Source organism: Electrona antarctica (assembly GCF_951216825.1).
Source record: "Electrona antarctica genome assembly, chromosome: 21".
Classification (NCBI taxonomy): Eukaryota; Metazoa; Chordata; class Actinopteri; order Myctophiformes; family Myctophidae; genus Electrona; species Electrona antarctica.
In genome coordinates this window covers 26,200,922-26,216,968 of record NC_136802.1, presented here as the reverse complement: position 1 = coordinate 26,216,968, position 16,047 = coordinate 26,200,922, and the positions used below count along the sequence as shown (strand labels likewise).

The window sequence follows — 16,047 nt, the reverse complement described above, 5'->3', positions numbered from 1 at the left end:
ACACCGATGTAGGCATTTATATAAAGCCTATTCTCAGGTGCAACAGTCCCGACAGAGCTACAATATTATTATCAACTGCCAACTTTGCTATAATCTAGTAGTTTACATCAATCATTGCCTCTTAACCCAGATACATAGCACGAGTAATGTGCGTCACGGACGGTGTCCAAAAGAACAAACATACAAACATGCATGCCGTGTCTCGACAGCATACATATCAGTTTTTTTGGGCACATATGGAACAACGAGGCGCGCCGAAGGCTACAATACTAAGCATTTTGGAAACCAAATTGCCTTGTGAACCAATGTGTGTGTGTTTCCAGGTCTCCTGCCTCCTCCTATGCCCATGATGCCCCCTCCCCCTCCTCCCCCCAGCAGCCAGCCCCCTCCCCCCTCCGGACCCATGCCGCCATGGCAACAGCAGGCTCCACCCCCTCCTCCCACCAGTAGCGCACCGCTGCCATGGCAACAGAGTAAGCACACACACACTGCTCTGTGTTTTTACAGTAAAAGCAGAGCCTGTTTCACTGGTTTGATTAAAGGCCGACAGATGGCAGATTCCGGGGTCCCGATCCCCATTTTGTCCTAGACCAGACGTTACAGGTTTTTTGATTTTTTGATTTGAAAACGAACAGATTTCCATTATATAATAATAATAATAATAATAATATACTTTATTTATATAGCACTTTTCAAAGACAAGTTTACAAAGTGCTTCACACAATGAACATAAACAGGGGGATTACAATGAGTGTAGTTAAGTGCAGGAATAATGCAGCTTGTGGACTACCTTAAATTGGATCAATTAATTTATGTCTGGAGGTTATGGAGCAACTGTATGGCTTCAAGATATGATTCCCAGCTATCATCATCAATTGTTATAACAAGATCTTTTTAGTGCATTCTGTTGGCACTGCTGCCACAGCACCGCAGTCGATGCTGGCAAGGATTCGGTTAACAGGAGTTTTGTCACTTGTTATAGAATCTCTTTGATAAGCAGTCTCTCTCTCGCCATGTTAACCAGATGTCTCTCTCTCTCTCTCTGCAGACACGCCCACCTCCTCCAGCGGGGGCGGTAACCTCCCCCCGTGGCAGCAGCAGGCCAATCAACAGCAGTCCTCGGGCTCGGGGGGTGGTGGTGGCGGGCAGCCCCCTCCCCCCATGGGGGGCGGGGTGCCCCCTCCACCGGGCGTCCAGCCCCCGCTCCCCCCTGGCGCACCCCCTCCCCCGCCTCCCCCCCCGCCCGGCTCCGCCCAGATGATGTATGCCCCGCCCCCTCCCCCGCCTCCCATGGACCCCTCCAACTTCGTCATGATGGGCATGGGCATGCCCCCGTTCGGCATGCCCGCGCCCCCCCCGCCACCCCCGCAGAATTAATGAACCCACCCGCTGGGTTCTCAACGGTAAGGTCCGGGGACCGCCGGTTGGCCTGAGTGAGGACCCTCGACGAGTCTGTTAAAAATAAAGTAGCAGTGTAACGATACATTCTAAAAAGTTGGGGCATAACTGCCTTTTAACAGCGATATATGCGCATCACCATACATGGTTGACGATGCATGGACGATATTGGTTCATTATGGCGATACGATTCTACCGATGAAGTTGATTATTTGCATTGCAAAATGATTCGATACAAAGGCAAACGACACTATTTTTCTGTATATCTATATAGTTGGAGCGTTGAAATTAAAACCATGCATCGATGCAGCCATTGTATCGTTACACCTCTATTAAAAGTGTATGATTGGAAACCAAATGGACCCGTAAAGGGTCTGTAAAATCAACACTTTGAGGACTTTACTTGTAGATAAAATGGCCTAATGTAAATCAAACCCCGGGGGTCCTTGAAATAAAAACGTCCTCTGTGCTTATTATTACAGTTAAGAAGTTGCAGACCTGCAAAGGTTTCCATTTGGACCTCCACTGGTCCCCGGACCTGACGTTGAGAAACGGTGATCTTACACACATGAACCACCAAGGACCCGCCCACCAACACATTAACCGGATCAGATTTATTTAATCAGATTTGTTATTATTATTCCACGTCTGCTCAATCAAATACATATGATAATAACCTGTGCTTTACTTTTTATTACCGGTCCTTGGCATTGTTTTGTTTTTTTCTTGGAAGACACCCGCAAAAACAATGAAAGGATTGTGTAGTTGAATTTGTAAATTAGCCTATAACTTAATTTGTTTTTGTTGTTTTTAAAAGTTCGTTAAAAGGGTCTAAAGACAGCTCTCTTTCTGCGTGTCGAACGATGATCATCTTTGCTTCTATCCAAAACGAAAATAAATCCTCAAATAGCTGCCACGTTTTTGCTGAACACCTTTTTTTTTGTTGTTCCACTTGATGAATAAACTGTATATTGCTTTTCTTTTCATCTTTGATCTTAAACGTTGATCGATCGGGCTAATGGAGCTCAGATCAATGTTTAATTATTATTATTTTTGCATGTTCCTGGTTCACATACTAAGCTCACCTGTTCTGTTTTGTGGTCCATTTAAAGTAGCTTTGATTTGAATGAGATGAATATTTTTGTAAAAACTTGAACGAGATTGTGAAGTGTGTGTGTGTATCATCGCTCAGTTCCTGGTCGGCAAACAAACTCCCCCGGTTTTTGTTTTGTAATCGTTGTTGCCGGCCGTTTTAAAGAAGGTTTTGAGTATCTTTTCTTTAGTGTCATTGGCCTGTATATCTATCTATCATTCTACCGAATAAACTTTGTCATGCAGTCATTCAGCTCGTAAGTAAGGAATATGTTGTTTTAGTGCAGGCTTAAGGTCAGTTTTTATGCTTTTGAGCCACGAGTGTCTCACATCTCACCACATTCTTCTAAAGCCCTTTTCAGTTGGGCAGCGATTGACGCGACTAGTAATTCATTTTCAAAGACACCTGCGTTTTTCTTTTGTACGCGCAGAGAACACGCGACTACGCAAGCGTATTTACGTGGGCGCAGTCCCGTGAAAATGTCGCGGACATGCTCGTTTCGTGCACACGCCCGCGACTGACCTGGATTGTGTTTAGCTTTATTTTTTTACACTTGCGTTGTCTCGCTCCTCATGAGCAGACCTGTCGCTGATCCAGGCGACAACGTCTGCGATGCTCTGCGTTAATCGATTCCCGTCTGAAAGTACCTATACTGTCTGCGTCTGCCACTCGCATGGCAATGTGGCCACACAAAACGTGAATGTACAGTAAGTCTTAACTAAGGCTTAACTTCGCTTTCCCAAACCAGAGTGGTTTTGCGACGAAGGTGTCTGTCTGCACAGACGTATCGTGTAGCAGACCGTTGTGTCATCGGATGTGGAAGTCCTCCATTTAGTTGGTCTCTGACGCCACTTCAGTCGTGAGACACTTGCCGTGCAAAAGCATAAATCGACCGTTGTGTCATCTTGGCACTACTTGAATACTGAAGCATAATATTTAAACAGCATTGCTTCTCGAAGAGCTGATCTACAAGGTAACGACGCTGTGGCATCGCCATGCGTCGTCAAGTTTGTAGATCAGCTTTTTTCCCCTCCCCCGGTAAGCAACGCCGTCGTGTGACGGTATACAAATGAACCTTTGAGTCTCTAGGTTTGTCTGCTCTATGGAGATCTCTATGGAGATCTCTGCAGTGTTTCTGTTGCTCTGACCATTACTGACATTCTTGTTTTATTTTCTATACCCACGGTTTAGCATAGGAGAATCAAATGTAAAATTAGGTAAGGTTAGACATAGTATTTTTACTCTATTTTTGGAATTTGGTCTGTGGTGCCCCCCTGTTTTTGTGTTGGTTCTTCTGGCCTTGACACTAGCTGTTGAAAATCTTGCTTGGAAACCATTAAACGTCTTAATTCCCCCCTCGGTCTGTCCTTCAGTGTGCAGAGTCCCCTTCATTGTACCTCTGTCCATCAGTGTGCAGAGAGACCCCTTCATTGTACCTCTGTCTCCAATGTGCAGAGAGACCCGTTCATTGTTTCTCATTCACTGTGATCCGGTCAAAACGCCTGCTAAATATAGGCCCTATAGGGTAGTCGTCTTCAACATTTTCTGCTTCATCTCTCTCTCGGCTAAAGGGTCTTTTTTGGCCTTTACGGAGGTTTCCCGGGCAAACGGACAGCAATGCATTCAGCGGATTGCAGCCTGAAGCCTGTCTAATTTAAAGGAGGTGTGTCTTGAATATAATGGTTTTAGCTTTTATTCAGACATGTTACATAACCTCGCTGTGTCACAAATCCTGTTTTTGTTCCAACTCCGCTGTTTTAGGAGGATCATATGGAACGGTTCTCCTTTCCGTGGCTGATGATGGAGTAAATCTCTGTTGGGTGGGAACCTTATGTCCAAAAACTGTTACTTTTCAGGATTCAGGAATTATAAAATGGCAAAAGCAGCAGATCTACAAGGTCGTGTTAAGCTCGTACAAAACGTGTTGCTCTGTGCTCGCGCTTTGAGCTTGTGGATCTGCTACTTTTGGTGCAAACGCAAAGTAATTTTTTTTCATCAGCGTCACCGAAGGCTGAATAACAGCCCAAACGTTTGGCCTCCATGTCAATGTGGCCAGTGTGTGTGTGTGTGTGTGTGTGGGGCAGACTGCCCCCCCCCCCCCCCACACACACACACACTCGCACACCAACGTGTTATAGGAGCTTGTTCGGACCGTAGGTTGCATTTACTATGATAACCGCTGCGTCTCCCGTCCATCACCCATGCCTCTCCATTATGGTCATGAGTCATGAGGCATGACCATATATGGAGACGTAATGTCATGAGTCCATATATGGTCATGCCTCATGACATCACGTCTCCATATATGGTCACGCATGGTGACATCACGTCTCCATATATGGTCACACATCGTGACATCACGTCTCCATATATGGTCACACATCGTGACATCACGTCTCCATATATGGTCACGCCTCGTGACATTACATCTCCATATATGGTCACGCGTCGTGACATGTGACATCATAAAGACCCTTAGATCTCCATATATGAAGATCACGACACTGACCTGCATCTAACCCTGGATAACCATACATGGAGAAGACTGGATCATCACCTTGATCTGCATATATGGAGCCGGCCAGCAACTCTACATCTGACCTCAAACCCTTAGAGCTCCATATATGGAGCTGACCTTTTTATGACATTCCATATGTTGATCCTTCCCCCCACGGATGTGTGCGAGGTCGCTTCTCGCCCTCAGGGTGTCTTACTGGTACCGGTATATAGATATAGAATTATATATACTGTTAGATATATAGTAGATTGATAATAATCTTTATTTATAGAGCACCTTTCAGACAAGTGCAGTTCAAAGTGCTTTACATACAAAATAAAAATAAGACCCGTCTGAAGTGAGTGGTGCTGTAGTGTACTGCACTGTACTGTACAAGCTCTCCTCCTTGACCTCTGTGTCTGTGTGTTAGGCTGCACAACAGTGACACTTGGTGGTGACAATATGCTATTTCTGTGCTCGGACACGGACACACACACACACACACACACACACACACACACACTGTGTATAGGAGTGGTTGTTGCACCACTCAAAAATTCACATAAATGCAAAACATTTAACAAGGGTAAAAGACAAAAGTAATAGGTTTGAATCTGGTCAGTAGAATTTTAAAATAAGATTACAATATCATAGATTGATATTATTAGTAGTAGGCTAGTCGTGTTGTAGTAGTAGTAGTATAGTAGTAGTAGTAATACTACTACAAAAAAACCTATTTTTATTGTATCATACAATTATTTTGAATTATTATTGTTGCAGGTCGACTAGCTACATTGTGTCATGTTGGCTGGTCACGTGGCCTCTCTCCAGCCAGCCAGCAGCCAGCCCCGCCCCCTGGCGGTGATGCCCGACAGACACACAGACACTGAAGCTTATATATACAGGCAGCCAGTGGACCATTACTGCTAAGCTCAGCTCAACCGCTGTAGTGTCTCAGCCATCAACCCAACCGCAGAGTACATCCATCCCCAGATTCTCCAGTCCACACACCTTATTCATCGATCTGTCCCCATTTTAAAAAACCCTTTTTTTTGGTGTGATCATCATCAACCCCTATCCGTCCAAGATGCCTAAGCCTCTGACGGACCAGGACAGGAGGAAGCAGATCTCGGTGCGCGGACTGGCCGGCGTGGAGAACGTGGCCGACCTGAAGACCAACTTCAACCGCCACCTGCACTTCACACTGGCCAAGGACCGCAATGTCGCCACGCGACGGGACTACTACTTCGCGCTGGCCAACACCGTCAGGGACCACCTGGTGGGCCGCTGGATCCGCACGCAGCAGCACTACTACGAGAAAGACCCCAAAGTAAGAAAGACCCCCTAAACAAGACCCCCCTTTGGGACCTCCTTCCTTGGTTTATCCTTTTCTGCTTTTGGGACGTCTATGACAGTCATGTTTCAGGGCTAGCATCAATCATGATTAATTATGAAACACATCATCATTATGCGAATTTTTACGCATCATCTTCCCGCAACTCTAGAGGCTGATGATTTGGGTACAACATTGGGGAAATAGCAGATCTACAAGCTCACTGAACTCATTGTGGGCTGCTATTGTCTGCTGTTTTGGGGCTTCCTTCCCTCCCTGGTTTCCGCAGTCATATCAGTGCAGAGTACCAGTGTGCCACGCCCCCCTTCGGCAGTCTGCACGTACACACACACGCGCGCGCACGCACACACCCACCCATCCTACCTGCATTATGCATCATGCAGGCTGCATGAGCGCAGCATCAAGCACGCATGCATGCATCATGGTATGTTGCATGATGCTTGCTTGCGATCGATCTCATGCATGCATCATGCATGTGCACGAGACGTGCACGTGCACACAGCAGGTCCGCCGCACTAACTTGCTGCTCCGCAGTGCACGTACGCCATGGTGCACGCACGCACGCACTTGTTTGAGTGTGAGGGAGTGTGTGTGTGTGTGTGTGTGTGTGTGTGTGTGTGTGTGTGTGTGTGTGTGTGTGTGTGTGTATGTGTATGTGGGGGGAGGGAGTGCGGGTTTCCCCTCCTACTTGGTTATTATGGTGCACTATCAATGAATCCTGATCATCTATGGTTTTGATTTTCCTTTTATGGTTATATAAATGTTATTGAGGGGCTTTTGGTTTGTCAACAAACTTTGTCCTGCACAAACATGAAATTCCCATTGACAATGACAATGAATATGTCATAGTGTCTGATCAAATACAATAGACATAGCTGTCTATTTTATGTCATGATTATGTACAATGATAAATAAGAGCACCCATCACATTTTATTAACTACATGTAGGCTATTGTTTTATAGAACTTGTATTACTGTTGCAGCCACTGACCAAGCAGGCTGTTGCCTGGGCTCTGGTCTCTCTCTCTCTCTCTCTCTCTCTCTCTCTCTCTCTCTCTCTCTCTCTCTCTCTCTCTCTCTCTGGGGGAATGAATTTGACATTCCTCTTGGTTACATAATATGTCAGAGAGTGTGTCGCTACCCTAACCTTGTCTCTGCAATGCCCGCATCCACTTAAAATGTCCTTATACGGTATACACACACACACACACACACACACACATACACACGCACACGCACATGCACATGCACATGCACATGCACATACAGTACACAGACACACGTACTAATCACATATTGAAAAAGAATAGCAGATCTACAAGCTCACGGCAAGTCACTTTGTGCTGCTTTGCGAGCTTGTACATCTGCTGTTGTTGAGCATATTTGAAGAATCTTGAAAGTGTGAGAACTAGTGATTTTAGAAGGCATTTTGTACAATCGGTCTTCTATTTGATGATGGAAAAAACGAGGGTTGGACTAAGCAGATTGTTGTTGACTGAAGTACAGACAGAGTGCAGTGGCATCAACTGGTTGTTAAATAATGCATGGATGTTGTGTAACAGGTAGCTCTGGCCCATAGCGTTAGAGGTCCTTAACGCTATGGACCCCAGATATGTAACAGGATAGGAGAATGGGATATCCTCCCCCTCCCCTCCTTTCATAATTTAATCCAACACGGCCAAATTACATAAAAAAGCCTTCTGAGATATGCTGCACTGTTTTCTTATTTGTCATTATCTTTGGACAACCATATATATTTTTTGCTGCTTTTAAGTTTCTATATTATTATCTGTGAAATGCATGCCAATTAGAAGCTTCTGAATGTATATTCTTGGTTCAGAAAGAATGATCATTAGCTGTGTGTGAAGAAGTGCGTTGGTATGAGATGCTGCAGCAGCATACTGCATCCAGCACGTATGGATGGATGGGATGGATGCATGCCTAGGACACTGTGTACCAGAGCAGCAGGGAGGCATGGCCATGCACGTCACACTGTGTGCGTGTGAGTGTGCGTGCAGTGGATGGATGGGTGGATGAATGAAATTGATGAATAAATGTATGTTACTCATGCTGTACAATTAATCAAACATAATATTGTGATCTAGATTCAGGCACCTATATGCGAAGAATCGTGCAGCACTAGTTGACTGTTCAATTCATTTTAGTCACTCTTATGTTTTTGCTACAGGAGAGAGACTTTAAGAGAGGATTAAGCCAAGCACTTTGATGTTGTCTGTTTAAAGCCACAGTAGTTGTGTGTAATGTTAGCAACATACTAAAGACCAATATGTTAAACGAGAATCGTATGAGAATCGTGATCTCAATTATTGTGGAGGAAAGCCGAGATTCACACTTGAGCAAGAATCGTGCAGCACTAATAGATGATCGGCACTTTACTGTCCAGGTAGCTAATTGATTCATCGCGCCGCCGACACGTTTTATGCTTGTAGATCTGCTACTTTTGAATTAGAATCCAGAAAAGCAACAGTTTTGGACGTATGAGGTTTCCACCCAAAAGAGGCAACATGTTGATCTGTCGTCGTGATGCTCAAAATCGCATTGTGTTCATCAATGGGATGATGGTTCTATTCAATGAATGACAGCCATTATTTAATTCCCTGTGGTAACCAGAATACTGGGCCCCATTTTCTTTTAAGCACTTTTCTTTTGCAATTTGAGATTTGTTCAAATGTAGAAGTGCATTATAAATAGAGTCAAGTCGGTAGTGCTGTCGCCTCACAGCTAGAAGGTCCTGGGTTCGCTGGGGACGCTGTGGACGCCGGGGGCGTGTTCCCTCCTCCGCATTATCAGTGCTCATACCCAAGGTGGGGTTGGCAAAAGGGCCTTTCTGTGTGGAGTTTGCATGTTCTCCCCGTGTCCCCTGTATGGGTACCTTCACAAAAACATGCAGTAATCCTAGTCTCTAAACTACCTCCCCCTGGCCAGTCCGGTCCGGTCGGGGTAACTCTCCCTTGTCAGGTGAAAAGAAGCAGTTTGGACTCATCATGCATAGAAGGAAGCATGAGGTCAGTCCGCTGCCTCCCCAGGTTGGCAGAGGAAGTGTAGCGCCCAGGATTACATTAGATAATTGACACTGGGTGAAAAAATGGGTTACAAAATTGTGGGATAAAAATTTAAGAAAAAAGAAATAAATAGATTCAATCATTATTATTATTTTGTATTTGATTTTATGTTGTATTACTTTTAAGGACCGATATATCTACAATTGCTACACAGCCTGATGGGCATAAAAAAATATGTTGAAGGGTCAATTTAATCTTTGACTGCCACCTAGTGGTCTGGGAGGTAGTTAAATCCTGCTGACTGAAATGAAGAGATTTGATTTCTAGTCATTTACATCCGGTTTCCCGGCCTCGCAGATTGAGAGAAGAAGAAGCGGCTAATGCTAGCAGTACCGTACGATGTTTACCTTTCGCCACAAACAGTAATATGTCGATCGCCATTCGCCAGCGGGTGAAAAATCACATCCGAACATTGGATGTTTTTTTCAAAACCACGGACAGCGCTCGTAGTTTGAGAGGTAATGGCCAGAGAAGATCCTACTTTGAATGCAGCTCTATGGGGGCTGTGTGCAAAAAATCCTGGTGCTGGGGGTGACGGAGGCGTACAACGGATCTAATTTGAAATACGGGATATCCCGTATTCAGCAGTTAAAGATTGATGTGCTGTGCATCTACTATATAATGCGCCACATCTCTGCGTGCGTATGTGCGTACGTACGTGTGTGCGTACGTGTGTGTACGGTTGTAATGCACGTAACTCGAGAACCGTAAATCTAGTCGGTCGGACCCACGGTTCTCCAGAACCACCACAAAAGGCTCTGGTCAGGCTCTGCCAGTGGGCCTAATGAGGCCAACTCCTTTCACCTGGGCCAGGCTCTGCCAGTGGGCCTAATGAGGCTTTCCTACGTGAACTCCTCAACTTGTGTCCAATAAGTTAATATTTCCAAAGTGAAGTAAGTGAGAGTACGTCACATTGTTTGACGCATACAGTACACAACCACAGAGTAATGGCATTACGTCTAAGAGTGTTTATACTTTATGGTGAGAGAGAGAGAGAGCTTGCATCGATTCGACATTGACTTGGAGCATGTTGCTTTGTCACTGCTAGGGTCAACAACGTAGCGGGTGCATACGTTTGTTAGACATACTAACAGACATACTTAGACTCCATGTGTTAGACATACTAACACATGGAGACGGTGTTGTCGAACTAATGCCTGTCGGACTGTTAGTATGTCTAACAGTCCGACAGGCATTAGTTCGACAACAACGTCGCTCCCGACATGCGCGGCCGGTTACAACTAACCCATGGCTCCCGACATGCGTGGCAGATAAAAACTAACCTGCGGTGGGTTAACTTAAAACTAACCCGTCGCTCCCAACATGCGTGGCAGGTTACAACTAACCCGTGGCTCCTGACATGCGTGGCAGGTTACAAGTTACAACTAACCCGTGGCTTCCTGTGAGGTTAGGTTTTGGGTAGGGTGTCGGCCTCATGACTGTAGGACTGTTCGAACGTCGGACCAAACACATGCACCACAATGTAGCCATTGGTCCAGGGTGTTGGAGAGAACTCGCTAACGCACTGGACCAGGGCTAGGGTCGATGCTTGATGTGTTTGTAGAAATCTGGGTGTTTTGTCACTGCCTAGGGTCAATGAGTTTGGGTGTTGTTGTGTAGAAGGGTTAGCGATGCAGTGTCACTGTGAGTCAACGAGGACAGGAATAGAGGGCATGCTACACCTGATACCACCTTCTGTCTGAAGACCAAACCACGGATTTCCCTTGTGGACAATAAAAGTTCACTTTGACCTTGACCTTGACTGGTTAAGTAGAGGTAGAAGAGTTCATAAATACACAGGAGTGGGACTTGGCGAGGAGGTTCCAGACCTGTATCAACATGAATGGCTAACTGAACATACACATGAAAAATACAAAGAATAGATTTAGTTGTTTACCAACGGGAACGTGTGTCAACAAAGCCACACCTTCAGTGCACGGTGCACCCTGATTAGAGTTCAAGATCATAACATGGACATAGAGTTATATGTAGTCACAATGTTTCAAGTCAATTCCTGGATATACAGAACAGATATACTAAACCAGTGGTACTCCTCACCCATAACTCAGCGTTGGGGGTCATTTTATTTAAAATGACCAACATTTTATTTAAAATGACCCCCAACCTGTGTGAAGGGAGGGGCGCTCTTATCATCGTACATCATCATACATCACATTCCGTGCTCAGCCAATCAAATCATCACAAATGTGGTACACACAGCTGGGCATAGGAGGAAAAAATGTAGTCGTTATGTATGGCATTTGATTCCACCCCACAACTGCTGTTGTATCCTACTGACTCACCTGCCAGTGAGGATCCCCCACTGGGAGGACGTATCGCATCACCCTCCCTGCCCAGCTGTCCTTCCCCGAACGCGGGCCAATGGTATTCATATAGACTCTTGTGCCGGATTCAAACCCCCACCCGAGTGCCCACATACCAATTCTAAATCTAAAGCTTCACTTATACTTGGTTGCGCGCCAATGTCACACACCAGTAATAGCAATATTTCCACAATCCTCTTTATTGAATCCTTCTTCCCATAGGATTGTGTAATAGCTGTGTTAAATCAACCCAGTTTCTAGGGAGTTTCTAACAAGTTGGTGTGTGTGTGTGTGTGTGTTCTCTGTCTCCACAGCGTGTGTACTACCTCTCTCTAGAGTTCTACATGGGCAGAACCCTCCAGAACACCATGGTTAACCTCGCTCTGGAAAACGCCTGTGATGAGGCCACTTACCAGGTGAACAACACTGTGCTCTTATGCTCCCTAACCCTGTGACGAGGCCACTTACCAGGTGACCAACACTTTGCTCTTATGCTCCCTAACCCTGTGACGAGGCCACTTACCAGGTGACCAACACTTTGCTCTTATGCTCCCTAACACTGTGACGAGGCCACTTACCAGGTGACCAACACTTTGCTCTTATGCTCCCTAATGCTGTGACGAGCCCACTTACCAGGTGACCAACACTTTGCTCTTATGCTCCCTAACACTGTGACGAGGCCACTTACCAGGTGACCAACACTTTGCTCTTATGCTCCCTAACGCTGTGACGAGGCCACTTACCAGGTGAACAACACTGTGCTTTTATGCTCCCCAGAGCCATAGAGTATACAGAGTTACGCAAACTCCATTCACTCCATGGTGCCAGTCCAATGGCGGCTCTTCTACATAGACTTCTATTAGTTTGTCCCTAATTGAAGGCTCCACATAGGGACAACCGGAAGTTTACGGAATGCATTGGAGTCTATGGGCTCGCGCGAGTACATGAACCACATGACCAGGCCGTTTTCTGCCCCCTCAATATCGCAACTCTTCTATTAGACGGCTCTGATGCTCCCTAACCCTGTGACGAGGTCACTTACCAGGTGACCAACACTTTGCTCTTATGCTCCCTAACCCTTCTCAATGGGCCCGAAAATGTAAACCCTACCCTACCCTACCCTAACTAATAATTACCAGAATGTTAGACCTGAAGACCGAAAAAGCCTGAGTTAAAAAAAGAAGAAAAAACTGACCTTTATGCAACTTATTTCTGTGAATGAATTAGAATGTTGTCCTGTCTGTAATTGGACCGTGTTCATTCCACATAAACAGGTTTTATGTTTTGAAAACTTCTTCTGTTTTTGGTGTATTTAAACTTTAATAATTTCATATCCCAATACTTAAAAGTAGTAGTTCGCCCAAAACATGAATCCCTGAACTCATTGAGATTCTTTTGCTTTTGTCACATTCCTGAAGCCAATAATTTGATGACCAGCGCTGTCTCCAGCAGGAGACTCCTAAAGTCTCAAATGAGACCCGTCATCAAATGATTGGCTCAGGAATGGGAGGACTCAACAATGAGTTCAAGCCAAGGCTTCGTGGGGTGTGGTATTGATAGAAAATATTTATTTTTAAAAATGTAAACTACTCAGAGCAATCATACAGTGGAACAATAAATTATGTGTAAGACCCAGCGATAGCTTGTGCCATTCTCAGTGGTAGGCCTATAATGTGTGTTCTCTCAAATCAGCTGGGTCTGGACATGAAGAACTGTTCATTATAATGTCTTCTCTCTCCATCAGCTGGGTCTGGACATGAAGAACTGTTTATATAATGTCTTCCCTCTCAATCAGCTGGGTCTGAACATGCAGAAGAACTGTTCATTATAATGTCTTCTCTCTCCATCAGCTGGGTCTGGACATGAAGAACTGTTCATTATAATGTCTTCTCTCTCCATCAGCTGGGTCTGGACATGAAGAACTGTTTATATAATGTCTTCTCTCTCAATCAGCTGGGTCTGGACATGAAGAACTGTTCATTATAATGTATTCTCTCTCCATCAGCTGGGTCTGGACATGCAGAAGAACTGTTCATTATAATGTCTTCTCTCTCCACCAGCTGGGTCTGGACATGCAGAAGAACTGTTCATTATAATGTCTTCTCTCTCCATCAGCTGGGTCTGGACATGGAAGAACTGTTCATTATAATGTCTTCTCTCTCCATCAGCTGGGTCTGGACATGGAAGAACTGCAGGACATCGAGGAGGATGCTGGTCTGGGGAACGGTGGTCTGGGACGTCTGGCCGGTGAGTCAGATCACCCACACCTCCTCCATACCTGAACGCTGGCCCCTCATTGAAAATTAATTAGAAGCGCCAGTCGCCTCCATTTACCGTGCGGCGAAAAAGCCCTTAACCCTTAGAAGATGAAAGACGCCAATTGGCGTCTTCATCAGAATTCCGTAAATGATCAATGACGCCAATTGGCGTCTTCACAGTTTTTGATGAATCTAAACATATTAATATGCTCCGAAGCGCTGTTTAAATTCCTGAGCTTATATTCCAACTACATTACCCAGAAAACCCGTGTCACGTGACACACGTGTACGTGTTGCCATTGGAAGCTGGTCCCACCCCCTGTAAACAGTGGGGGCAGAGGGAGTCTTCATAGTTTTCATTGTTTTGCCTGTTTGCCGTCTCGCCCGAGCGATTTTCTAGCAGAAAAAGTTGAAAGCAGTACTATTTATTTGAGCGAGTTTTGTGGTAGTAGTATTGATCCATACGCGTCCCAGTCGCCTTCTCCAGGCGGAGTAGCCCTGGTCCAGTGCTTACAGCGAGACTCGCTGCTCCCTCCCTCCTTTTTTCATTGTCTCCCCATCGTCGTCCGATGAGCTATACCGGGAAACCATTGAAGAAGACGATCAACCCGGAATGTTTTGAGGTAATCTTATTGTAGAAAATGCCCTTCTATAGTGATCAGAAATCATAAGATGATCGCTACAAATAGATGCTTGGATAATTACTACTACTAGTCAGATCATGACGCCAGAATGACTCACCACGATGGCCCCCAGCCATTAGCCAGCACCAAAGGTGCTGGCTAATGGTGTTGGTCGGTGCATTGGTGCTGGCTAAGGGCTGGAGGGGGGGGTTGGTGTCGATCGGTTGGTTGGTGCAGTACAAATGTATCGTAGCAGGCATGCACGCATGGCAGTACAAGTATTTTATATTGTAGCGTGCCTTATAGGCGATCTGATCTTTAGAGTAATGTTCGCTCCTTTTATTTACTGTCTACAAAGACGGAGAACAAACATGCATCGTTTACTGAAGCAACGCGTGGTTATGATGACGTTGCTACAAGGATCGGAGGGGGGACGGGGAGTGAAGCTAACAGTAGCGTATTATATAAGATCTGTATGACGTTTCATTGACGTCTGAGCTTGCATGATAATTGCATTCATTGTATATTGTATACAATCATGATTGTACATTGTTTAGTGTGTCTCCGTGTGATGATGATGATGACGATGATGTCAGATAGCCTACGTCCCGTCCCCCCCCCCAACTGGCTATTGGCCGGGCTGACTACAGCTAAATGTTTATTTTTATATATTTAGAACTGGCATCAGATGAGGAGGAGGAGGAGGATGATGATGATGAAGACGAAGAGTCAAGACTGCGATGGAGTTCTCCGACACTGAACCGGATGCATTCATTCATTTCAGTTGTTGTTTTTTTTAAATTTAGCCTACACACACACACCGTCAAGAACAACTGGAATGCAGTGGTTTGGGGACACTGGGGAGTTTGGGGACAACTGTTTTGTATGTAGGCCTATTTATTTTCTGTAATATTTATTATAATTGTATTATGTTAGTAGTCATAAAAAATAAAAGACAAGCTTTTACAATGAGTTAGACCTGTCATGGCTATTTTGTTCACTAGTCTGAGGTTTATGGTTTGACTAAGCGAGTTTCAACTGTGATTTACTCTGTAGCGGTAGATGGTAAGAACCCAATTTTTTTGTTATAATACAGTATACATTCAAGTCTATATTTTGATACATATCATGGGCACAAAGTCATATCAAAACAATGTCCTTGGATGAGTTTTTTATCAAAACTGTTTCTTCACAACAGGTTTTTGAGATACATGCATGAATAGACACGGTACTGGTAAGACTATGTAAACATGGTATATATCAAAATGTGCGTTAGAATGTCTAATTTTACCCCAAAAAAGAATTGAGTTTATATGATGTTCCATTTCAGAGCTAGGGGGACTTTTAGCTGGATAGGTCAGATTGATCATGACTGACCATGCTATTTATAGATGGCAAAATATCTACAGTGGTACAT

At 44.9% G+C, this 16,047-nt stretch overlaps 2 protein-coding genes across 3 annotated transcripts in view; both read left to right on the top strand.

The window, feature by feature from the left end:
- sf1 (splicing factor 1) overlaps positions 1-3,858 on the top strand; it is a 28,410-nt gene extending 24,552 nt beyond the window's left edge. The window contains exons 14-15 of the mRNA XM_079491298.1: positions 324-473; positions 1,049-3,858. Coding sequence (XP_079347424.1) covers positions 324-473; positions 1,049-1,377 — 479 coding nt within the window. The 3' untranslated portion in view covers positions 1,378-3,858. The remainder of the gene's footprint in view (positions 1-323; positions 474-1,048) is intronic.
- Positions 3,859-5,929: 2,071 nt separating this feature from the next.
- LOC306914425 (glycogen phosphorylase, muscle form-like) overlaps positions 5,930-16,047 on the top strand; it is a 37,321-nt gene continuing 27,203 nt past the window's right edge. Inside the window, exons 1-3 of one of the 2 annotated variants that reach the window (XM_079491429.1) lie at positions 5,930-6,318; positions 12,064-12,165; positions 13,918-13,996. In XM_079491429.1, the coding sequence (XP_079347555.1) occupies positions 6,076-6,318; positions 12,064-12,165; positions 13,918-13,996 (424 nt within the window). In that variant the 5' untranslated portion in view covers positions 5,930-6,075. Of the gene's footprint in view, positions 6,319-12,063; positions 12,166-12,487; positions 12,496-13,917; positions 13,997-16,047 lie in introns of those variants that run through there. The other variant, XM_079491430.1, reaches the window with a different exon arrangement.